The 25,236-nt window shown below is 40.6% G+C and overlaps 1 protein-coding gene across 4 annotated transcripts in view; it reads right to left on the minus strand.

Moving 5' to 3' along the window:
- Positions 1 to 1,190: 1,190 nt before the first annotated feature.
- TBC1D8B (TBC1 domain family member 8B) overlaps positions 1,191 to 25,236 on the minus strand; it is a 41,132-nt gene continuing 17,086 nt past the window's right edge. For 3 of the 4 annotated variants that reach the window (XM_064463212.1, XM_064463209.1, XM_064463211.1), the window contains 16 exons: positions 23,872 to 24,079; positions 22,097 to 22,264; positions 20,614 to 20,763; positions 16,625 to 16,775; positions 15,021 to 15,235; positions 14,454 to 14,571; positions 13,463 to 13,748; positions 11,605 to 11,734; positions 6,517 to 6,615; positions 5,233 to 5,301; positions 4,778 to 5,018; positions 3,839 to 3,904; positions 3,451 to 3,534; positions 2,522 to 2,578; positions 2,110 to 2,210; positions 1,191 to 1,767 (listed from right to left, as the gene is read on the minus strand). In XM_064463212.1, the coding sequence (XP_064319282.1) occupies positions 1,357 to 1,767; positions 2,110 to 2,210; positions 2,522 to 2,578; positions 3,451 to 3,534; positions 3,839 to 3,904; positions 4,778 to 5,018; positions 5,233 to 5,301; positions 6,517 to 6,615; positions 11,605 to 11,734; positions 13,463 to 13,748; positions 14,454 to 14,571; positions 15,021 to 15,235; positions 16,625 to 16,775; positions 20,614 to 20,763; positions 22,097 to 22,264; positions 23,872 to 24,079 (2,554 nt within the window). In that variant the 3' untranslated portion in view covers positions 1,191 to 1,356. The remainder of the gene's footprint in view (positions 1,768 to 2,109; positions 2,211 to 2,521; positions 2,579 to 3,450; positions 3,535 to 3,838; positions 3,905 to 4,777; positions 5,019 to 5,232; positions 5,302 to 6,516; positions 6,616 to 11,604; positions 11,735 to 13,462; positions 13,749 to 14,453; positions 14,572 to 15,020; positions 15,236 to 16,624; positions 16,776 to 20,613; positions 20,764 to 22,096; positions 22,265 to 23,871; positions 24,080 to 25,236) is intronic. The other variant, XM_064463210.1, reaches the window with a different exon arrangement.

Genomic DNA, 25,236 nt, shown 5'->3' on the forward strand with positions numbered 1-25,236 from the left:
TGCTGCTCTGCGGAGAAAGATTGTCATACAGGCTTTAGAAACAGCCATTAGTTTGGCACAGACTCCCAGTTTGCTTTTTTTTTGTTGTTGTTAAAATACAAGCTCTTCCCCTCTTTCTCTAAACTCATTCTAGCACCAGCTACCAAAGGTTCAAGGTCAACATTTATCAGCATTAACGCTGGCAGAGCTTGCCTCCACAGGATCTTTACTATATCGTCTTTCATATATTAAAAATTTCAAGTCAGATTCCAGAGGGTTTTCTTGTTGCCATAAATCCTGGCAGATAGAAAATATTACAGCATCAGTATTCCAGAGAGCTGTGGAAAAGAAAGAACCACTAGGCTGAGGTGTGGACTCAGAGTAGGCAAAGGAGTAACAACTGCCATCTGTCCCTAGCAGTTCAAGTGTCAGCATTCAGCTAACTTGGAAGCAGCTAAAGATGGTATGCGCTGGGGCTTTCCAAACACAAGCAAAACTATACATTTCATCAACATGCTCCTAAGGAGCCAACAATGGCTCCTCTTGCACGATGAGTGACAACCACCACGTGGTCAGACAGGTTTAGCTGCTGCTTTCCTTTGCTTTCTACGCTCTACACCAGCTTTTGCATCCCTGTGCAGCCTGCATGACAAGCTTCCAGCCTTTCACCTGTATTTTAGGAGGATTGGTATGAAAATGGGAAAGAGAACTCATATATAGGCAGAGCCAGGAAAGCAGGAAACCAGTTGTTTGTTGCAAAAAATGAGACACGGGCTGGGAGAAGGCAGCCTGCAAACTGCCGACGGGGGGCTGGAATCTGCAGGAGTCGAGGACCGTCGGTAACACCAAAGCAGAGGAACTGAGAGCAGGGCAACTTTTTTCTCTAACTTCGTGCTCTACCTACCACAGCCTCTATTCTTAGTCTTCAACCTGCTTTGAGCCCAGTTCACATGCAAGTTTGGAAATAATTAAACTAACCTGGAAGCTGTCAATACTCCTTTTAAGTGAAAATGGCTGGAAGTCATTCCTTTTATCACAGTAATAGAAATGAACTTGGAGAGCACACACCGTAACAGTTGGCATTCAGATAGGTTTGCAACAGGTCACATTCAGTATTTCCAAGCAATGTTGCATATTTTAATAACATGGTAAAGACAGTTTATTATTCAGTCTTTTTTGGACTGAAACTTATGAACAATGCAAGAAAATGATTGTGCTTCGAACTATTTTTATTTACATTACATATCAGTAATCTGATATTTAAAGCTAACTCCCCAAAATCCATTCCCTATGTAAACACCAGACTCAATCTCCATAGCAACAACCTTCATTTGTAAGCGCTTTATATGGTTAATTCAGAGTCAATGGTAAAGACAATCACACTGTGGTTCTTGCTTTAAGTTGCAAATTTTTAGCACACTCTATTTTAACTTTTATGTCATGAGATTTCTCAAAAAATCTCACAAAGGCTGGCTCATTTAATAAGGATGCCAGAATCTGTTCAAAGGCAAATGACCATTCATGGTTTCCACTCAAACTCTGTGCTCTGCTGCTGTCAGTCTGCTCAGAGCTGCTTTCCTCCTGCCCTTTTCTGGGGATCTCAGCAGGCACCTCCATAACAGCAGCTGGACTTTCGACTGGTGATGTGGGACTCTGCAGTCTTCTCCCAACTTCTTCCATTTTCAGCAGGAGGCTGGTAACCACCGCTATAGCCCGATATAACAGTTCCTCCTCAGGATCCCCATGGAACAGATTGTACAGAGTTTTTGAGAACTGGATGAACTGAGACTACAGAGGGATATAGAGGAGACTATTCAGAGAACAGCAACACAACTGTTCTTTTCACTATACACTGTGACCTTAATCCAGTGCCTGCTGCTGCATGTGGTACAACTGCTCTAATGACAACATGGGCACAGACCAGCCCTGATAAACCTAAGTGTGTCTGAAAGTCCCTCTCTTCGTAAGCTTACAGTTACAGCAGTTCAAAAAAACCCCACAGTCTAATGATTAATGTGAAGGTCTGAAATTTAAGGGATCCTACAAATCCTTTAGAAAACTACTAATAGAACTTAAAGGATAAACAGCAGTCAAAAATAGACTTAAGTAAGACCCAGGCAGACAGTTTACCTGATTCATTCTTGGCAAATCCTTAATGTTTTCTTCTTTTTTAAGAAGTTCATCTTGCCATTGCTTCAGATATGCCTGAATATCAACTTTCCCCTTCCCTACTTGACAAAAAAAGAAAAGGGAAAAAAAACCAAAGTGAACAAGCAAGAACTAAGAGCTTCCCATGAGGGGCGATGAGCAAAAGAACTGGCATCCTCAATGTCATTCCTTCTCAACAGGGTGGTGGGGCCAAGGACTAAACAGGATCAGAGTTTACATTACCCTCTCACCCCCCCAGGACTGTACTTATAAAAGTGTATATAATGCTAGCACTATGCTAGAGATGATGTTACTCAGTATACTTTGTCACCACACACTTCCCCAGCTCTGCTTCCCCAAAAGACAGTTACCAAATGTCTCCAGGATTTGTTACCTTTTTCAGGGCTGCTCTTCAAAGAATCACTTTCAAGACTATCCCCAACAGATGAAACTTTAAAAGTTTAGGAGGAGAAAAAGAAGAAAGGGTTATTTATTTGAGAAAGGAGGACCAACGGTTCGTTTCCTTTTATCAAAAACTCCTTCCTTAAGGAGCAAGAACCTCACCGACCCCTATGTTCTCAACACAAATTAGGCCAAGAAGAAACATGATAAGATTTGCATACTTTCTATAAAAACAGAAGCCACCATGAGGCTGGAGATCACAAAAGAAAATGCAATCAGTTATATCAAATAAATAATCTTCAAAACATTCATGGCTCACGTCTTGAACAGTGGTGAGAACAGCACCCATGTACTACAGATAAGGTACTTCTGTATAGTTCCGAAAAGGATCTGTCTTCCAAAGAAGTAAAACAGCACAGCTTTCGAAACCAAATATTTTATCAACTCTGTAAACTTAGACCCTGCAAAACTTTTTTCAGCTTACTTCGTTTAAAATGGAAGCAAAGAATTTTGAAACACTTACTTATGGGTCTCAAAATAATTACAGATTTGGCTATTTTATTTCTTGAGGTGGGAAATACCATCCCTTTATGCCTTGAATGCAAAAATGAAATGGACGTCACTTCAACAATCACCGCAACAGGCTGCCCGCTATGCTGAAAAATGCTGACCAGATACACTCCCCTATTTCCACGTAAACACCCTTGGCCTTTGAATTCAATCATCAGACTAACTATCCACAAATTCTACTTTATTTACTTTATTGTACAGTACATCTTCGCCGAGGATTCTTGTTAACAGTGATACGATTTTCTGGATTTACTAGTCCTCAGAAAGAGCTCCCCATTTTTTACCATAAGATAATTAATAGATTCCTTATCATATTCTGCAGGCAAAACCTGGAGACACTCTGGAGCTTACCACTGAGCTGGCTGAAGTGGATCAGTTCTTCTTTTGAAAGATCACCACCTTTGGAAGGGCTCAGAGATTCTACTTCAGTAAAAGCTGCAATAAATAAATTAATGAAGTGGTTTTGGGGCTCCCAAGCATTACCAAAGCAGTGATAAAAAGCAAAAGCTTTGTACAGACAAATGGTCCCTATGAAGAGAAATGGTGTTAGAGCAGATTAAGAGTCCTTCCCAAAGAATACATCACTCTGGAAGAAACACACATCTATATTACAGCTATCGGACTGTACCGTAGCCAGGACTGGTGACAACAGGAGGAAAAGTAAAGCTAAGAAAAAAAACATGCAAAGATGATAAAAGCCAGGAACATCCCTCCCCAAATGCCACTGCCTCTCACTTACCTGGAGGTATGTGCAACTTAAAAAGAAGCTTGAGTTTGTCAGTGAAACTTCCATTATACATGGTATCTGTTAGAGGGAAGAGGCAAGACAGTCTGTTCAACCAGACCAAACTTTAAAACACCCCCTTAAACAAATACAACCTAGGGAAGTTGGAACTGGCCATGCCTCCTATCTAACATGGAATATAATTCAAGATGAAGCTTAAGGAAGGCAGTACCACCTGCAGCTGAGCCTGGGGTTTGCCAACGCTGAGGAAAGAACACTAATAATGCCTATGACTTACTAAAACAGTAAGTCCTGCACAGCACCAAAGAAATACAGCACTAATGTGTTCTCAGAATTTTCCCTCAAATTTTTGTTTCCTGAACAATATCACTTTGAAAACAAGATGAAGGGAACAGAATAGTAAGTGAAGAAAACTTTCAGTTCCCCAGAGATATAAGGCATTGGTCATCTTGCACGATCTCTGCATGAGATGGCTTAGTATGAGGAAGCATTTATCATCAGCCTAACAGGCTGGGCAATGAGATCATACTATTTCCTAATTTTCTGATATTTTGATGGTAAAGCCAGGAGATTCTCCAGAGGGTTAAAGTCTCAGAAAAGTTACTAGTTTGTAAAGTTTTGTGCTAGCTGTTCCATGGTGAAATACAGACAAGAAAATGAGAGCACTGTTCTGTAATGTAAAGCCTTTATCATTCACCTAAGTAGTGTAGCTCCCACTCTCAAACTTATAAATATACTTGGAGCATTTGGCTTGCCATTCCAACAGCCTTTGCATTTAATGTCACATGATAAAAACCAGACTATGTGACCCTCAGTTAAGAGGCTAGTCTCCTTCAGCTCTTCATATAGCGTAAGAAAGGTGATACACTCCAGGACTACTCCCATGATGGAGTTCCCATGTGAACGTGCTACATATATGTGCTGTTCTCATACCAAGAACACAGGCAAATTGTTTGAAGTTTATAAGGCAATCGGAGCTCTCATCCATCAGTCTGAATGTCCACAATGCAAGCGAGTCTCTGTTTGCACAGTGTGACCAGGGGCTCAGGAGATGACACAGAACCCTGAATTGCTGGCAATCAATCCGGTATTGGTCAAGATATGGCAGACTGGCATCGTGATGTTGCAAGACAGGACTATTTACATTCCAATAACAGGAAAGAAAGTGCTCCTTCTGCAAAGGAAAGATAAAATGTTAGGTTTTTCTGAAACAATGACTCTCTCTGGGTTAAAGTGTGGGCAGCTAACTACGTAATTTGATTTAAAGCTGATATGTAAAACATATGTTGAATCTAGCTTTTACCTCAATTTCTTAAAGCTATTTCACACCCATAACACAGTCCACCATTAAGATGGATGTTTGGTAAGTAAGGAAAACGGCTCATTACCTTGAATAATTCATAAAGTTCTTCAAGATCACTAGGACTGAATTTTACATCCTGAGACACAACACGTAACTGAAACAAAATCAAGAGAAAATTAATTAATGAGTCTTCCCTCTTTGGAACAAGCCCGTAGAATAAAGTTATGGGAGACTTAACCTTACATTAAAAGACACTGGTACTGGCATGTTACAATTAGGAGTAAGAATAGAATTTCTTTTTTAAAAGCAGTCAGAATATTATAGACTGAAAGAAATTATTTCTCCCAAAAAAGAGAACTTAAAGCTAGTCACATTACTTGCATACATAAAGCCTACACTATGAAAGCCAGGAGATAAAACTCAATTACTTATAATGATATACAGTATATACATTATATTCTATATTATATTATAATAATTATTAATAGAACCTATTATAATTATATTACTAGAATATACTATATATAACATTATATACCTTATAAACATATAGCTTTCTTTATAAAGGGCAAATGCATGTTCAGCTGAACCCTAATTTTTTCAATTAAAAAAAAAATTGTTCACAGGTTTTTAAAACAACGTTAGCTGCAAAACCAGGTTTTATCTTCACAATATGTATGTTTTGTAAAATGAAGTACAACAGTTACCATCTTAGCACAACCATCAGCATTTAGTATCAGTTGCTACAAGCCACGTTTACTACAGAAAGCAGCACCGCTTCTTAAATAGACTAGTGTTATCACCAGCACCTTGCAACCTCCATCTTCATTTAGGATTCTGAACTTAAAGGACAATATTGGCAGCTGAAGAGCTACCACTCCACGCACGCATTACCAGACACCCACACACACCACAGACAAAAAGCAACCCTTGTTGAGTGCAGTACAATGATCTCTTCAGTGGCATTTGGGATTGCTTTCTGGAGTAAAAATGCAGGTGATTGTTTTACTGTAGCACTGTGGACATTTTACAGTGCTCTATGTCTCTGAGAGAAACGCTTTAACAATTTAACTACAGCAGAGAGAAATATAGGTCAGCCTGTTCCAATCAATGCACAGCATCAGATATTGGCCAGCCTTTAGAAGTTGTCTGTGATGGTGTTACTTGTACCAAGACCAGAAGGTCGTGCTGTGATTCACAGACTGAAAACGTCATAGGCCAAACCTCAGTTAACAGACACCCTGCAGACGAGGAATTTCAGCATATAAAATTATATATTTGGCCCTGGAAAATGTAGCTCTTCTCAGAATTTCCCAAAAGGGAATGAATTTTGTCAGAGGGAAGGGTCTAGCTCTTCCAAGTCACTCACCACATTCTGCTTGGTCGTAGCTTCTAATGTCTGGATCACATACAGCCTGTTACTGCAGCGCATGCTCTCAACATCCTCATATCGAATATTGCCGTATCGCTAAGAAAAAAAGCATTGTTCCGTGAAATCAACTTGCTAGACAGATCTAAGCAGATATTTTTTTTCTTGCATTTAAGTACAACACAGGATAAGGGGACAAAGGAAAACCCCAGAAACTTTGAGCAAAAAATCATTCATTAGAGTACTAACATTCTCCCTTAACAGCGTAACTTTTAAAAGGGCAGGTGTTTCAAAGAGTGATGGAGAAAGAAGAAACTGAAGTAGTTCGTTTGACACTGTCTCCCACAGCATCCTCACAGGCGAGCTAGTGAGGTGTGGGTTGGATGAGTGGACAGTGAGGTGGACAGAGAACTGGCTCAGCAACAGAATTCAGAGGGTCATGATCAATGGAGCAAAGTCTGGATGGAGGCCTGTCACCAGCTGTGTTCCCCAGGGGTCTGTGCTGGGTCCAGTCCTGTTCAACATATTCATCACTGACCTGGATGAAGGGACAGAGCACACCCTAGCAAGTTTGCTCATGATACCAAGCTGAGAGGGGTGGCTGATGCACCAGAAGGCCGTGCTGCATCCAGCGAGACCTGGACAGGCTGGAGAGCTGGGCCGAGGGGAACCTCATGGAATTCAACAAGAGCAAGTGCAAGGTCCTGCCCCTGGGGAGGAACAACCCCATGCACCAGCACAGGCTGGGGGCTGAACTACTGGAAAGCAGCTCCACTGAGAAGGACCTGGGAGTGCTGGTGGGCAGCGAGGTGACCCTGAGCCAGCACTGTGCCCTTGGGGCCAAGGAGGCCAACAGTATCCTGGGATGCATTAAAAGGAGTGTGGCCAGCAGGTCGAGGGAGGTTATCCTCCCCCTCTACCCCACCCTTGTGAGGCCACACCTGGAGTGCTGTGTCCAGGTCTGGGCTCTCCAGTTCAAGAAGGACTGGGAACTGCTTGAGCAAGTCCAGCGGAGAGCTACCGAGACGATCAGGGGACTGGGGCATCTCCCTTATGAGGAAAGGCTGAGAGACCCTGGTTTGTTCAGCCTGGAGAAGAGAAGGCTGAGGGGGATCTCATCAATGCTTATAAATATCTAAAGGGTGGCTGTCAAGGGAATGGGGCCAGACTCTTTGCAGTGGTGCCCAATGACAGGCCAAGGGTCAATGGGCACAAGCTGGAACACGGGATGTTCCACCTCAATATGAGAAAAAAACCCTTCCCTGTGCAGGTGCCAGAGCAGGGGCGGCACAGGCTGCCCAGAGAGGCTGTGGAGTCCCTTCCCTGGAGACATTCACACCCTGCCTGAACGTGGTCCTGTGCCCCCTGCTCTGGGGGTGCCTGCTCAAGCAGGGGGGTTGGATGAGATGATCTCCAGAGCTCCCTTCCAGCCCCTGCCATTCTGTGATTCTGTGATTCACTGTGTAGGAAGACAAAGGAAGGGGTTTTTACTGCGTGCCAGCTCTATATCCATCTCTGCTATTGCATGGTGGCTACTACTGTAAGGCAGCAAATTCTAAGATGTGTATGTTGTCAGGGCTTGAAGTTCACTGTAGTTAACTCTAGAAATTAGCTGAAGTAATTCCTGAACCATTCCTAGCTACCTCTGGAATTTCTGGAGGACAGGGAAGGCATCTGAGCACTGGAGTAGAATAAATACATTTACCTTTAAAGAAAAGTGGGATAGTAGGCAAAAACTAGAAACAAAGAAGAGAAATCATGGAACAAATTATTAAACAATTAAAATCTAAATAGAAACAGGTAAGATAAATCAAAACATGCCAACATTCTTTATCAAGGTCATGTGAAATTGAATTAATTTCCTCATATCAGGCAATTCAGTCTACTGTGTAGAACTGAAACAGCAGATAGGATACATTTTTACTTCTGTAAGGTTTTTGACACTCTTCAGCAACACATGGAACCAAGAAGACATGGCCTACCCTTGGTCACCATGCACAATGTGCACAACTGCTTCTAATACCAAACTTTGAGAACAAACAAGTGATAAACAACCAAACTAGGCAGGATTTTCAGAAGTTTCTTCAGCAGTGTGTTTTGTTACCGTTTTCAGCAATGCACTTTAAACAAGATGTGACAAACTGCAACACAGTCATAAAGAGTCTGAGCACATAAGCTTTGAGGAAAGTTTAGAGGAAAGGGTTGTGCTGAATCTATAAAAAGGAAAGATCAGAGTTGAAAGGGTAAGTGATGAACAACCACCACCTAATAGCAACAAGGAACTGCAGAGAAAACTGCAACCTACTATCCTCAATAGCACTTTATAAGCATCCAAGGGGAACTATACTGAAAATAAGATATTTTCTGACAAGGAGAGAGAAACCCTACAATGGGCTAAACTTTTTGCAGATTCTCTTTTGTTGAAGAGTTTTAACAACATTAGACTTATTTCAAGGATGATCTGGGTGTATGCTGGACAGGGAGCTGAACTGGATGACCTGTTGAGTTCTCTTCCAGAACAGTATTTCTAATGTTCCTCTGAAGATCACTTGGAACAAAGAGGAAGCAGAAAGAACTTGCATCTCTGAATCATAGCTCATTCACTGGTCTGGTTTCTGGTCACTGATATTGTGCAATGGCCTCAGTAAGAATATAAAGAAGCTGTATAATCTCACTCTGAATTAGTGTGATGTGATAAAATGTTACACGTTCTTCCATTCCCTTGTTAAACATGACTTCTTCATACCTGATTAGACTGCTAAAGAATAAGACTTGCGTTTGTGCCTGAGTCATAAAGGCATGAAATTGAACATAATTTTAAAATTCAACTCCATATCTTTTCACATAATTTCGTTTATCTTGTGAACGCTCATGCGAAGCAACAGTATCACAGAGACGTCTCTGTTCACTTATTCATTATTTGTAACTAGACCTATCTGCAGAATGACAACTCTCCATTGCAGCAATCTTCCCATTTCAAAACTTCTTTTATTTTATTTCTACAGCAATATGAAAATAAAACCCTTTACCAGAACAGAACTGTGTTGAAATTAACTGTCTGGTCAAAATGGGAAGCAGAAAATTGACTCTCACTTTGTATCAGCAGTTCTCAAACAAGGGGTTGTGACACTCACCAGCACTGAAGAAATTCAGTTTCAACTGAAGATAAAAAATTGCATCCAAAAAGAAAGGGCTATGAGATAGAAATGGGGGTACAGGCCTAGGAATAGGGCTGTCAACTTGCAGGTGGGAGATTCAGGTTCAAGGATCTGCCCAAATCAATGTTCAAAAGCCATACCAAATCAGAGACTATTGCTTTGGTCCAGTCACCTGCCTGCAAAGGCACGGGAAAAATCATGGAATCATAGAATCATTAAGGTTGGAAGATGATCCTTGAGGCCTTAAGTCCAACCGTCAACCCAACACCCCCAGGCCTCCTAAACCACGTCCCGAACTGCCGCATCTACATGTTTTTTGAACACCTCCAGGGATGGTGACTCCACCACCTCCCTGGGCAGCCTGTTTCAGTGCCTGACCACTCTTTCAGTAAAGATATTTTCCCTAGTATCCAATCTAAACCTCCCCTGGTGCAACTTGAAGCTGTTTCCTCTCGTCCTATCGCTAGTCACCTGGGAGAAGAGACCAACCCCCAGCTCACTACAACTTCCTTTCAGGTAGCTGTAGAGAGCAACAGGGTCTCCCCTCAGTCTCCTCTTCTCCAGACTAAACAACTCCAGCTCCCTCAGCTGCTCCCCATCAGACTTGTTCTCCAAACCCTTCACCACCTTCGCTGCCCTTCTCTGGACACGCTCCAGCACCTCAATGAAGAAAGGAAGTTTCTTTTGCTTTGTCTTTCAGTAATGATTCCACCTCTGTGAAAGCATCAGTTTACACTTCAGAATACAATATACAGCACTTCATTATTCACCATCTCTGTTCTTTATTCTGCAAGTAGTCATCCTCACTATGAGATCTCACCATGACAAGGAAGAGTTTGCAACTCTTCTTGCAAGAACTTGAAGTGTTTTACAAACATGATACTTCAGTATAACATTCTTGTGAAACAATACTGATAGCAGGACAGACTTTTTATGTGATTAGCCCAATTCCATAAAGACACTTCAAGGGAACTTGAATTTCTGATTCTTGTCTTTGTTCATCCTACTAAAGTGGAAGCCCTCTTCTCAGTAAAAATCAAAAGACAGTTCCTAAATCCTATAAATTACAGTTAGTTGTTCTTTTCTGAGTCAAGGCCAGGACATTTTTCCAAGAGACATGTATTGTAGATCTCTCACTAGAAACATATAACTGAAAATCAGAAAAGAAAAAAAGTATAATACAGATAAAAGAAACAAGCTAATAGAAAAAACAAAATGCGAACAAATCTTTTCTCTCAGGTTGCCCTTCACTTCAGGTGGACTGAGCAGAACCCCATCTACAAATGCATTAATACCCTGATATAAATCATGCTAAGGAAGGAAACACCTCATGAAAATCTAAGGACAAAAGGCGGAGAAGCTAGACCTACTTCCTCCCCAGTGCAGAGCTGCAAAGCTAGGCGCTGCAGAAAAACTCACAAATTGAAAGAAAGAGTTAAAAATTCATAACTGGTCTTCCTCACCCAACACATCTCTGAACAGTCATTTAACCCCTACAATAAACTACTCAAGTACGCAGTTACCTGCACGGGTTGTTACATAGAATGTTACCACTATCTGCAACATGTAGTAATCAGTCTGAAATTAGTAAATGCAAGGGCTGTTTCTGCTCTACTTTGTCATTTAATTGACTTCTAATAAAGTGAATGAGGGATGGAATACATGACCTGTGATGAACCTAGGGAACGCCACTCAGGACAGCCTCACAAGCACATTGCTGGCAGATAAAAAGCCAAAACAATACAAAACCAAACCTACCCCATAACCTGTAAGATTTTCAGGGAGGCTTCACAAAATATAGAGCCCAATTTCTACCAATCTAGACAGACTTTCTACTCTTGTTTGTACAATGCAGCTGCACTATTTTAAGGTAGCCCATGCAACATAAAGACCACATGGGATGCAAAAACATACCCACAAGAACACATACTTCATTTGACTCTCGGATCAAATCAGTAATGTCCACTTTTGGGTGGTCACTCTTTGCATTGCTGAGGTTGGAGCCCTGCTGCACAGCTGGAGGCAAAGGACTGTCTTTGTTAGTGACACTGTCAAAAAATCTGCACAAAGCAAACACACGAGAAGTTATCAGGAACCAGTTTATCACAACAAAACTATAACATCAGCATCTCGTGAAGAAAAAGTGCATAGAGTATGGGAATAGCCAAGAATATCAGCATGACTAGAACAAATACGCCCTAATAGTAACAAAGATATACAAACATGGGAACCAGCTACCCAGAGAAGGCTGTAGAGCTTCCAACCCTGGAGTTCTTAAGACCCAGCTAGACCGTAACATGGCTGATGTGATCTAGTGCTAGCAGTAATCCTCTTTTGAGCGGGAAGTTAGACTAGAGACTTGCCAAGGTCCCTTCCACTCAGCATTCCCCCTGTTCTCTAATCCATCTAGCAAGGTTGTAACACATAACTGGGAGAGAGGAAGAGAGGCTTGTCCTGAACTGTGACTGAGGCAATCTTAATTCCCTTGATGCATAAGCCAAGACATGCCTGATCTGCACCTATTCATCACACCTACTTAACCAGCCTAAGCAGATCCATTATGGACGCTGGCCAATCCCCTTGCCAACACCAGGGACATGTTTCTACGGACTAATAGCTTCCTGTTTCTTGAGGAGAAGCAAACTACTGTAATAATTTTTTAAATATACCAGCATGCTGCAGGCTGGATTAACTGTGCAATAGAAGTGTTACAGCCAGAGAAAATGCTGAAAGCAAGAGTTCAAAAGGAGTTCATAATAATCTTCAGAATCTTGGGTGTCAAATGGAAACATCAGCTTGCTCGGTTCAAGTGAAAATTAAAATTTCACCACAATTCCAGACTTTAAATTTTAATATATTAAAACCAGGTGAATGTGCTCTTACTGTTAATTTTTTAAGTGTTAAATGTTTAAATGAGTACAGCTAGGTTCTACAATAAATACCAGGCCGCATGGTCTCTTATAACAAAAATTACATTTTCCTCATTAATTCTGTAGCTCCAACCCTATTCAAACATTTAAAAGTCTCACTAAAAGGAAATGCTTATTATCAGTTCTTAACAGTCATAACTTGGTGACTCCTACAGCACAGTCATTTTGCTGTTTTAATACTTTAATTTTTAATACATTTTTTAATTTTAATTTTTAATTTTAAGTTTTTAATACATTTTGCTGTGATACACAATCACAGCAGCAATAGCAGAACTTGGGTAGGTAGTGAAGCAAAACCTGCAACTGCTTGCAATACATCAGTTTAAAATGCACTTCATGTTGCACACTGGAATTTATTCTTCAAATGCTAATATAGAACAAACATCTGGTCATGATTGTCCTCATTGCATTTTTTATTGTCTTATTTCTATTTTAAGCCATTAGCAGCAGAGGAACCTGTAGCCTAAACTACAAGAACAGAGCTGTAGAATATGGTGTAAGTTGATGAACTGTTTGGAACAGTCTTAGTATGCTCTAATTACCTCATCATTAAGGAAAGCCACCTTCTATAAGTGACACACATTCCAGAAAAAAAAAAAAAAAGCATTGTTTTTACTTTAAAATACACCAAATGGCAATGGTTTTAGAAGAACTTCAGTGGAGGATGGGATTTTCAGAGGATCCAGGCACACTTTCCAGCCACCCCTTCCAGAATTTTTGCCCCAGATCAACACTTAATTCATCTGAAGCCTTTGGAAGTCTTGGCCAGATGTCTTCTCAGCTGCCCCAGAATGGCTTATCTATTTGCAGTTATAGCAGCTGCTACACAGCCTGTAAGAATAACAGTTCCACTGATACCTGTTGAGAACGGTGACTGCTTCGGCATCATCCTTGCAAGTCAGCAACTTCTCCATGTTGTATTCCAACACTGCCAGACCCAGCTGCAAGATTGCCTTTATTCCATCATAGAAGAAACAGTCCACCACGTTGACTGCACTTTCAATAGGCAGCACGCTGATAAAAAGGGTAAGGAACCAGGAGAGAGAGACCGAGGAGAAAAAAGTCATGTCCGTCATGTGGTCTGTCAACTGAGGCAGATGAACCTTGATGAGGTCCTCAAACACTGCCTGATCTACCAAGGCACCTGCAGGGAAAGGATAACAAAACCACCACCCAAATCTTAATACAGAGAAGCACACTTTTCTCAGAGCACCGGCCAGAAATCAAGCCCCTGTCCTAATACAACTTTGTGGTAAAAGCAAGCACAGGCCTAGCTGCGTGGAACCACCGGCTTCGCTCCCTACACCGGAAGCTATGGATGCTGTGCATAGGTCCAGAGCCTTGCTGCATGTTTTAAAGCATGTTAGCACTTCTGTGGGTGTGTGGCTACTTCCAGTGATTCTCCTGACAGCCAATACACACTCTCTGCAATTAGAAACTTCACGTCCAATTTTCTTCCAGCATATACATCTGCAAGTACTGAGTATGAGATCAAAGAGTAAGTCTGGACCTGGAGTAACTGTTTTTCCTTCATTTAAGCTCACTAAGTTTCAAACAGATAGTATGAATTGCAGTTATAATTAAAAAAAAAATGGTATAACAGTCTAATTGGCTACCTCCTGAGTAGTTACGCCTAGGGTAATGACAACATCTGCAAATCATATCCACTCCGGCTTAAGGAGGAGTCTTGGGACGTTCTCTGTAACTCCCATTTTCTACTTCACAATACTGAACCAAATGCAATGGTTTCTCTTCGCTGTTCAGCCTTCAGCTCATTCTTTACATTTGTTCTTAATGAATGGTCATTTACACTCAATTCTAGATAGATAAAAAGACAGACGGATGTTACCAATGATTCGACGATTGAAATAATCGGGTAGCATCCTTTCACACACAGCAACCAAAAGCCAGAATGCTTCCTCCTCTTTAGCATACAGCAGAAGTACTGATGTCAAAATATTCATTGCCTGTAACATTTAAATAGGAAAGGAAGCATTTATGAGGAAAGACTGTGAAAACACAACTGTTGTCATTTGCTAAAATTTGTATTTCTGAAAGCACTTTACAGCACATTTTAGAATGCTAGGATAACCTACAGCTGTATCTAGTATAAGACCTTTTCCTCTGTATTACTAAATACAGAGCATAGTATTTAAACTACATAAACATATTTTTAAGTGTCGAAAGTCTAGTAAGAATACAAAGGCATATATGAAGTCGACATGACAGCATTTATCAACAAATTCAAGTACAATGCAAAAACTCACGTTACACAGTGGGATGAAAACAAAGTAAGTGAACCACCGAGCAAGGAACCATTACATATTTATGTGATTGAATTTATGAGGCGCCACTATACAGCCATCATGAGCTAGTATGTAGACAACCAACACTAAGAGTCTCAAAACTGCTGTACCTGACAATATCCAATTTGGGGATTCCTGTATGCATAAGCTGTAAGAACTCTCCTGAGTGCAGAAATTCCTGTGTCACTTTGAAAAGCGGGATGCTCAGGTAAGGAGCGACGTAAATCTCGTTCAATTTCATCAGTAGCTAAAGTGCACGTTCCTAAGGACTTTTCCACCAACTCAGTGTAATAACCAGGGTTGGATGCCATATCGTTTACAGCACCTGCCAATACATTGTATTGCACCGTATTAGAGGACAACAATAAATATCTACATGATTGTCTGCAATTTGTACAAAAATTTTTGGTGACTACTGAAGTACCTCACGAATCTCCAGATGTTACTGCAGTAATGTATCAGAGTAATTCTACTGATATTAATGGAACTACTCTGAAATGAAAACAGAAAAGCAAAATAAAATAAGGGTTGGAGGAAATCTAAGTCACTTTCCATAACAAAGTTGATTTTTACTTACTTTTTTGATTCATTGCAGAGGGAGGGGAAAAAGCTTCCTTTCACCTACAATTTTGACCAAGTTTTCTGGCAAACACAATACCTTTCCATTTGTAGAGCTGGGAACAGATTAGAAAAACTAGGCAAAGGACTGATATTTACCTAACTAATTCAATAACTTCTACGTCAACACCTGCCAAGACAAAGATATCGGTCTGGTAACAGAAGCACAAATGCCTGTGTAAACGCTCAAAGGACACTAGCAAAGACAAATTCATGTCAGATGTCCTCAAAAGGAATGACCATAAGTAGGCTGAATGAAGAGTATAAAATATATTTGTTATGATAAACAGATCTTCCAGAACAGCAGGAAGCTCTGCTGGGGGGAACACAGTAAGTACAGATAGCAGATAAAGTCCTGGGTGGCTCCTCAAAATCTGCAGCTCATTTTCTGAATCTGACACAGGCTTCCTGCATGACCCTGATCAAGTCAGTGGCTGCTGCTTTTCTAAGTGTTTCAGGGAATAGGAATAGAAAGCACACAGATGTGTTGTAAAGCAGTGTCTTAATTCCCCGGGCCTCCATTTCCTCAAGTTAAGCGCTCTGACACAGGTGTGGTCTATAGAAGAAAGCCAAAAAAGCACATTCAGAGCTTTGGCAAAAGATCCCATATGTGTCAAAACAATTCCTGTACATCTACTCTTTAAACCAAGCAACAGCATATAGCAAAGAGCTGCCGATAACTGGGGCCAAATGCTCTGCCAGGAAAACTTTTTTTTTTTGGTGTCGGGTAACACTATTCTCTCAGAAAGCTTAAACAAAAACAATTGAAACGCAGTCCCACAAACATGCTTTTCTTTTTAGCAAGTAAAGAGGCTTTGCTGAAACTGACTGTCCCCTGGAACAGCATGTATTCTTATTGTTGTTTTTCAATTGAGTTTGTTGTAAAAGAAGCAGATGCAGGTTTAGTTTGAATCACTGCAAAACAAAATAATAGCCAAAATTATCCCGTTCATCACTTTGAAGCATCTTCCTTCAGAAAGATTTGGATAAATTGCCAGAGGTAAGAGCATTTTTGCCAGACTACGTTCAGTCAGTAACTAGAACATCCACACAGTGGAGTCCACAAAATAAATGAATTGTACTTGCTATGCAATACCTGAGAAGAGCAGCCAGAGCTCTCCTCTTAATGCCTCTGGGATCCCTCTTACAACAAGGTCTCGAGTCTTCTTTGTTCGAAACATACTGACACCATGTCCACGTTCAACAAAGAGGATGTTCCAGGACTGTTCTTTCATTTTTTCTTTCAACTATGAAAAGCAGAAGACAACAAGCATTACGTATACTGGAAGATTTTCCTCCTGCTTCAGAGAACAGAATCAAATTTTGCTCTCTGTTAGCAAATTGCTCTCTGAACCCAGGCAAACCTGCCGCCTCCGAACTTCACTTGAAGCCCCCCTGTTACTGTATTAAGACAGCAAACAATCACTCCCTTTCACCTTTATCAAGCCACTACGAAGTTCAACTTTCTCCTTACTTCCCACTTAAGTTACAGGTTACAACCCGTGAACAGCAATGACTGTATGGAAGCTGGATTTTCATTTTAAATTAAGTCATCACCATCTATTTATGTTTATTTTTCACTATTCTGCCAAACTTTTTTTTTTTTTTAATCAATAGATAAGCAGCCATATTTGTTACCTCTAGATTGATCCATTTGCAACTTTGACACCACATCAGCAAAAACTACATTATTATCAAAGGACCATGAAGTACTAGGGACTTAAAGGGAGTGAATGAAGCAGTAAAATAGCTAACCAGTGCAAGGTGCAACTGTGCAAATTCTCCTGAGGCATTCCAAAAATGCATTGCCAGCATAACGGATAAGAAAATGCAACATTTGATGCAATTCCTACGGCAAAAAATTAAACGTACAGTAAAACTTCCTGTTTTAAGATTCTTTTTCAGCTATTTCCATGTTTGTATGATACATGCAAACAAATCTGCTTATTATAACTTGGGCCAATTTTAACATATCCCATTTTTTGTCACTGCTTTGTTTCATGGAGCAGATCATCTTGAATACCATTATGTGGCATGTGCAGGACAACCAGGGGGTCGGGCTCAGCCAGCATGGGTTTACAAAAGGGAGGTCCTGCCTCACTAACCTGGTCTCCTTCTATGATAAGGTGACCCGCTTAGTGGATGAGGAGAAGGCTGTGGACATTGTCAACTTGGACTTTAGTAAGGCCTTTGACACTGCCTCCCACAGCATTCTCCTGGAGAAGCTGGCTGCTCACAGCTTAGACAAGTGCTCTCTGCGCTGGGTTAAAAACCGGCTGGACGGCCGAGCCCAGAGAGTGGTGGTGAATGGAGTCAAATCCAGTTGGTGGCCGGTCATGAGTGGGGTTCCCCAGGGCTCAGTGTTGGGGCTGGTCCTGTTTGATATCTTCACTGATGATCTGGATGAGGGGATTGAGTGCACCCTCAGTAAGTTTGCAGATGACACCAAGCTGGGTGGGAGTGTTGATCTGCTGGAGGGCAGGAAGGCCCTACAGAGGGACCTGGACAGGCTGGATCATTGGGCTGGAGCCAATGGTATGAGATTCAACAAGGTCAAATGCCAAGTCCTGCACTTGGGTCACAACCCCATGCAACACTACAGGCTTGGGGAGGAGTGGCTGGAGAGCTGCCTGGAGGAAAAGGACCTGGGGGTGCTGGCTGACAGCTGTCTGAACATGAGGCAGCAGTGTGCCCAGGTGGCCAAGGAGGCCAACAGCATCCTGGCTTGTGTCAGCAATGGTGTGGCCAGCAAGAGCAGGCCAGGGATGGTGCCCCTGTACTAAGGACTGGTGAGGCCGCACCTCGAATCCTGTGTTCAGTGTTGGGCCCCTCAGTACAAGAAGGACATTGAGGTCCTGGAGCGTGTCCAGAGAAGGGCAACAAAGTTGGTGAAGGGTCTAGAGAGCAAGTCTTATGAGGAGCAGCTGAGGGAGCTGGGGTTGTTTATCCTGGAGAAGAGGAGGCTGAGGGGAGCCTTACTGCTCTCTACAGCTACCTGAAAGGAGGTTGTAGCGAGGTGGGGGTCAGTCTCTTCTCCCTAGTAACAAGCAATCGGATGAGAGGAAATGGCCTCAAGCTGCGCCAAGGGAAGTTTAGGTTGGACATTAGAAAAAGCTTCTTCACCGAAAGGGTTGTCAAACATTGGAACAGGCTGCCCAGGGAGGTGGTTGAGTCTCCATCCCTGGAGGTATTTAAAAGAAGGGTAGACATGGTGCTTGAGGATATGGTTTAGTGGTGGAATCAGCCGGGATAGGTTAGCGGTTAGACTCAATGATCTTAGGGTCTTTTCCGACCTTAACGATTCTATGATTCCATAAACAGTGTAACATTTTCTTGGTAAAGGGTAAATCAATAGAAGAAGGAAAAAAGATGAAATTGAATAAAGCAGTAGAAAAAACAAGCAGGAAAAGCAGGGTGAAGAGAAGGTTCAGATTGCTTATGTGTGGTGGCAGGTGTCCCCTGTACTAATTTGAGAGCTCTAACAAACAAACTAAAAAAAAAAAGTATTTGGCCATGATGGTGCAATGAAATCAAGCAAGTGATTATTTGCAAAGTCAACTCACCATCACAGATACCTGCTTAATTATTCTGATAAATTAACCTACTTCAATTTCAATGTGTCTCTGAACTGTTCTTCGCTAACAACAATAAAAACGTAGTAATTCTGTAACAGATGAAATAATATCCCACAGAAACTCAACAGGCAGAGCAGGTTGCTTCCTTTTTTTGATTCATCATGCTTTGTTACATTATATTAGTTGACAGATTTGGAACAGAATGGCTATAAATGGTGGAAAGCACACAGATGAATGGCATGACATCAGTGTCATTCTCCCACATTTTCTCTATCTTTCCTTAGTTTATTTACATGAGCTTCAAATAGCACTAGGAGAGAATCAATCATCAGGCAAATTTGCAGAGGAATGAAGTCTAGTTCGATTAAGGAGGAGAACTAATAGCTAAAAACATTTATTCTCATATAGGTTTTACATTTAACCAAATATTTATCTATCAGATAGAATGTTTTTACAAACTAGCAATTTCTATCAACATAGAAGTCAGCATTGTATGCATCTGCGCTTCATTCAGTAGGACCAGCCATGTAAGTAAAACCAGAATGAAAACTGGCAAAAATTTCCCATTCAGACAAAATTGAAATTGCCGACATTTTACCTGCAGAGTAGGAGGTGGCACAGATAGTAGAAACATTAAAATAGATCCTATGTAAAGTACAAGATTACTAATAAACTATTGATTATGCACCTAAACCAAAATTCAAGTTCTCTGAAGCAAAGCAACTGATGCTCAGGTACTCCAACTGATGCAAGGCTCCAGGGCTGAGACAGGGTGAACTTTGCCACTGCATCTTCTGTACACAGCAGTAAGATTTAACATTGTTAAAGCAATTAAAGGGGCTGAAAGGAAAAGCAGATTTTGTCCACTTTTGTTCAACATACTATAAAAAGCAGAACTTAAAAAATCTGGATTCCCTTTTTTCCTGCCCAAAGGTTGTTTATTGTCTGATATTTCTAATATCAAAAATTCCATATCTTAATTTATGCAGTTCTGCTTAGAGAATTATTTTTAAAATAAAACCTTTCTGTCTTCTTGCACACACTATGGAGAAGCTAAATAGGATGTTCTACTGCAGAAACAATTGAAGAAACGTTCTCTGGAGCATAACTTTGTTAGACAGAAGTACAAAAGAATGAAGCACAGAAGAAATTAAGTCAACGTCTTGATAACATTCTCCTTGCTCCCAAAGAGTTTGTAGTGACTTTGTATCTTGACAATTCAGATAGATATGAAACATGCTCACTATCATAAAACAAAGAGCCAACTCTTCCCTGAGGGGTGGAAGAACAGGAGGAATTAGCTCCATGAAGATAAGGCATATTGTTATTAAACAAGATGAGCAGAAAATTGAATGGAGCCATGAAGAAGCACCCTATGGGCTCCAAATGCAGATGAAAGAAGATTGGCAAAGCCCCAGAGGAAATCACCAGCCTTACTGGAATACATTTTGAATATACTTCAGTCCTTTCCAATTAGATTCAAAAAACTGTTGGCCATTTTATCCCTTACCATTTTAGAGTCTAGATTCTCAGCATCCTGAGGATGGTAGACAGTCATTAGAGCTTCTGTACCGACAGTTTTGCTGTTATCTCTCTGTCCTGTCTTTGATGGTCCCACATCAAAATCCTTTGAAGTGTCAGAGGCAGAACTAGCTGCAACCTTGAAAAAAATTTAACAGTGGTAGTTATAAATGGCAAACAATCCTTCAAGAAGCATACTGATAGCAGAAATGGTTTGGTTCTAGACCATCATTGTTTATCATACTACGCTACAGGTACCAAATACAGACTTGTAAAACAAATGAAAACCAGCAATTCCTGCTCTGCACAGCTGGACTTTCAGGAGGCAGCACTTGAAAAAAAAACCCATCTCTACAGCCAAAAACTTAATTAGGAAGGGACAAATATTCATGATGAGAACTGTAATAGACAGGGAGGCCTGACCATCCATCACCACTGAAGCAAAAAAGAAAAAAACACCACCATTAATTTAAATGGAGCCATATATTGAACCATGCAGAAATGCTGAGAGCATTTAAAAACCAGCATTAGAACCTGGATTGTTTTTCAAAACTTGATGGAAAACAAAGTAACAGAACCCAAACCAGAATGCATTCACAGTAGCACCATTGTTTAACACATTCTCTGGCATATGGGCACAGAGTTATTTATTTTTCCACAGCTTAAAACCAGAGGTATGTGACTTAGCATGGTATGTCAATATAATGCAGATAAAACCCCAAATAAGGGAATCAAACGGGGAATGCCCCTGAGCAGCAGACCTTACAACTCAGGTCTCCCAGAGCTGTGCTGAACATTTCTGCTGATATCAAACTATCTTGCTTTTATTATTCATTTTTGCCTTTTAACCCCTAAGAATCAAAATCTCAAGGTAGAGATTTTCCTGATACACTGATCATTTTCTATGAAAAGGCATTTATTTGTATGCTTCTCCACTCCTAACAACTGTCACTTTAGAGGCTACTCCAGCTGATTCTATTTAAAATTTTTTTTTCAGAGGAAAATCTTCAGGGAAGAGGTACAGCAACTATAATAAGTAATGTTAGGGATGTTTTGTCATTGCTTTCTTATTTCTCATGCATGAAACTACACATACAGGTTTCTTCACATCTAGAAATAACCTTACAACCACTTCATCAACTTCCTTGGTCAAACAGCCAGCTGGCAAAAACTGACACAACTATACATAATTTTAGATCAGTCTGGTAGACTTTTGTTTTAATGAGAAGCGTCTGAAGGCAAGAGATGGGAATATGAGTTTTTAAAGAGGAAAAAAACCAATATTTAGACAACTTGAAATCTAGAGGTACAGCAGACATTGTTACCTATCTTGTGTCTAGATTCAGGCTTAAATATAAGTGTACTGCATTACACAGCAAAACATTGACAATGATAGGTAAACTCTTAGTAAGACTACATGGCCTTATTCCTAGGAGCAGGTACTAAGAAATTAGAATCAGCAAAGCAATTACCTCTGTATTTATGATGTGTTGTGGACTTGAAGTTGCATTGCATTTCATTCTGAGCTTTGCCACAAGCTGTTCGAAATCTCTAACCTCCGTGAAACGAAAAGCTGTTTTTCCTTTGGTACTAATGCTGACTCCTCTGTTGGCTGGATCTGCCTTATCCACCCCTGTGACCTACGGAAGCAACGATACATAAATTAGGCAAGAAATTTTACCAGCTTGCTTCTAAAGGAGAAAAGCCTGTTAAAAATACATGTGTACATAAAAGAGTGATATGAAGCACCACACAAGCAGAATTAGTAACCCAAGTAACAAACTCACTACTTTTAAAGCTCAGTGGTCTGCAGCTATTTTAGCACAAGGTAATAAGTACTATGCGATAGATTTCCGAGAGAGTGCCAAAAACCTTTGAAAAGTTTTTCCCAGTTCTGAGTGCTGAGCTTATTTGAAAATCTTGCCTCTTTCTATCTGCTGAAGCTGTTACCTTTTTTCTTACCATCCAAAAGCAGACAAAACATGGCTTTTGCAAGTAATCACATGAAACAAGTTTCAAAAGAATGAATTTCCACTGAGAATACCCTCTCAAAGACAGCTGTCATAACACATGACAGCTGGAGCTGATTTTAATTGCCATGATGGAACAGTTACAGATTAAAGCAGTTACGACACTTTAATAATGCAAGTACAAGTGAGACAATCATGAATAGCTGGACTGACTGCCATTGCTGATGGTTTTACATTACATAGGTAAAGAATGAAAGACCACTGAAATAAAGTAACTCTGCAGGACTGTAGAACAAATAGTGAGGGCCTGACAAACCACAGGAATAAATTCAGAGTCAGCTCCTTCAACACAGCCTGTTCTTGTTTTTCACAGGTTTTGGAAATCTCTATTGTTTGCCCACCTATTTATAGACGATCAAATAAATTGCTTTATCTGGGTGGGGAACACCAAATGTATTGCTGAAATGAGCTCATCTCACACCCCTATGTCAGGTGTCTTATGTCAGGCAGAATGTACAGAGTATGTAGAGCAATTACAGAACTTGGTTAATTTTTAGGCTATTGTAAAGTATGTCTGGGTGCTGATTAAAACCTTTAACACTGGAAAACCGAAATGTAGCAAAGTCCCAGATCATATGAAGTCAAGAGACAGATGGAGGAGGGTTTTTTCCCCAGAAGTTATTCCACAGTCTAGCTATAATACTCTAGAAATATGAACACTGTGTCCTTTACAACATGGTCCTTATTCAGTCTGTTGAGAATATTAGCTGTAATGGCATTAATACTTGTTCTCTGATCACTGTCAATGGATTTTCCTATAGACTTTTGAACAGACAGCCCTGCTCAACTGCTGCAAAAAGAATTGCACTACTGAGCTAGGAAAGAAACACGGCAGAGCGATTACTAACCTTCAAGATCCTCTGCTTTCTCCAATAGCTTACTTTTGATCTTGAGAATCTCTCATTAACACAACTTCAAGAATTAAGCATAAGCTTTTTCATTAAAAAAAAAGATGTTAAAAAATTTGGATTCTATACCCAGCTACAGAAATCAGAGTAAATAGAAAAGGGAAAGAGGATACAGGGAAGAAAGGTGAAACACAAAAGCAGTTCTATAAAACTACAAATAGAACTCCTACATGCATTATCGAAGGTAGGGGGAAACGTACGACATCATGTAAAGTAAGCAGATTCTAATGAAAATCTGCTAAACTGGCATTCAGCTACGCAAGTGCAAAACTTCTGGTATAACTGGCTCTGACTTGTAGTTTGCATTACCTCTCTTAATGGAATTATTACACTGCACAGGCTGCCATCCTGGCTAGCAAAACAGATGTAGTTTTCTGAAATGCACATTTTGCCATGGGTGTTGTAATGACTGAAAGGAACCCATAAAAAGCACTCATGAACTTCCTTCAAGGTCTCTTCTTTGGGCAGCCTGAAGAATGCACTGAACTGCTCACTGTGGGCGCGGCTCTCTAGGCCTCTAGATTCAAAACAAAACAAAAAACAGAGGGGAAGAGTAAAAAGAAAAAGTAAATTAGTTTAAAATGTCTTTACAAATACAAAAGTTAAAAATACCTTGGGAAATGACAGTAAAACATCATGCTCTCCCATAATCCATGGGGTTCATCTGGAGTGTTCAATGCTTTGCTTGAGGAGGCAACAAAGGGCAGGACCACACCTATCTATACACACCCACTTAACAAAATGTAAATACTTCACTAAGCAGGAACAGATCCAAGCATGTTCTTACACAGTAAAGCACTTAGCTAAATCAGGGCCTATAGGTAGTGCAGAAAAACATACTAATAGCCTAATCTGCGCTGTTTCCCCACCCATCAGAATAGTCCATTTAAACCTAAAGCAAGTTTTGGCTTGACAGAGGGTGAGTTAGCTAGAAATGTAGCACACGTTGTAAACACCTACCATGGGCTAGTTCTTCTCAGGTGACTGCCACCAGAAACAATATTTTGGTTGTAGAGCAATATCCCTCTCTAGTATTGCTACTCAACTGAGGTGTCAATTACCCAGGAAATACAATCGAAACCAGGTTTTATTATCAGTATACTATAAACTTAAATAGCTTTATTTTCTTAAATCATAGGTGCATGGAGCTTTAAGTAGGAACAATTATTAGAAGAATGCTTTATCATAATTTCTGAGTTGCAGATAGGTAACGTTTTCCAACAAAGATTTAGTCCCTTTACGTGAATTTAAATTACCTACAACAGACTTGCTTTTCCTGGTTACTTTTCACAGTAAATAGCTGTGGTCCACGTTTGAGTGAGAATTTGGACAGCTCTCTGAGGAAAAGGCAACATTTGCTTCAATAGAAACCAGAACTGAAGAGAAACAATAAAATTACTACAAGGAACCACCACACACCTTCCTTGAGAAGGAAGGACCTTAACTGTCAGGTTACTTACATACACATCTTTCCCACTGCCTAAAATACTGTCGTAAATAAGGAAAGCCATGCACCCACCTGCAACTCATTGATTTTATCTCCCATCTCCAGTGGCAGAAAAGCCATGCAGTTATTATTTACACATGCCTATTAAATGATTTATTCTCTACCTCCTCCTTCCTCATCAGGTCTCTTTGGAGACACTGCAGCTTCATTCTTGATTTTCTAATTGT

This window comes from Phalacrocorax carbo, chromosome 11 (assembly GCF_963921805.1).
Source record: "Phalacrocorax carbo chromosome 11, bPhaCar2.1, whole genome shotgun sequence".
Lineage (NCBI taxonomy): Eukaryota > Metazoa > Chordata > Aves > Suliformes > Phalacrocoracidae > Phalacrocorax > Phalacrocorax carbo.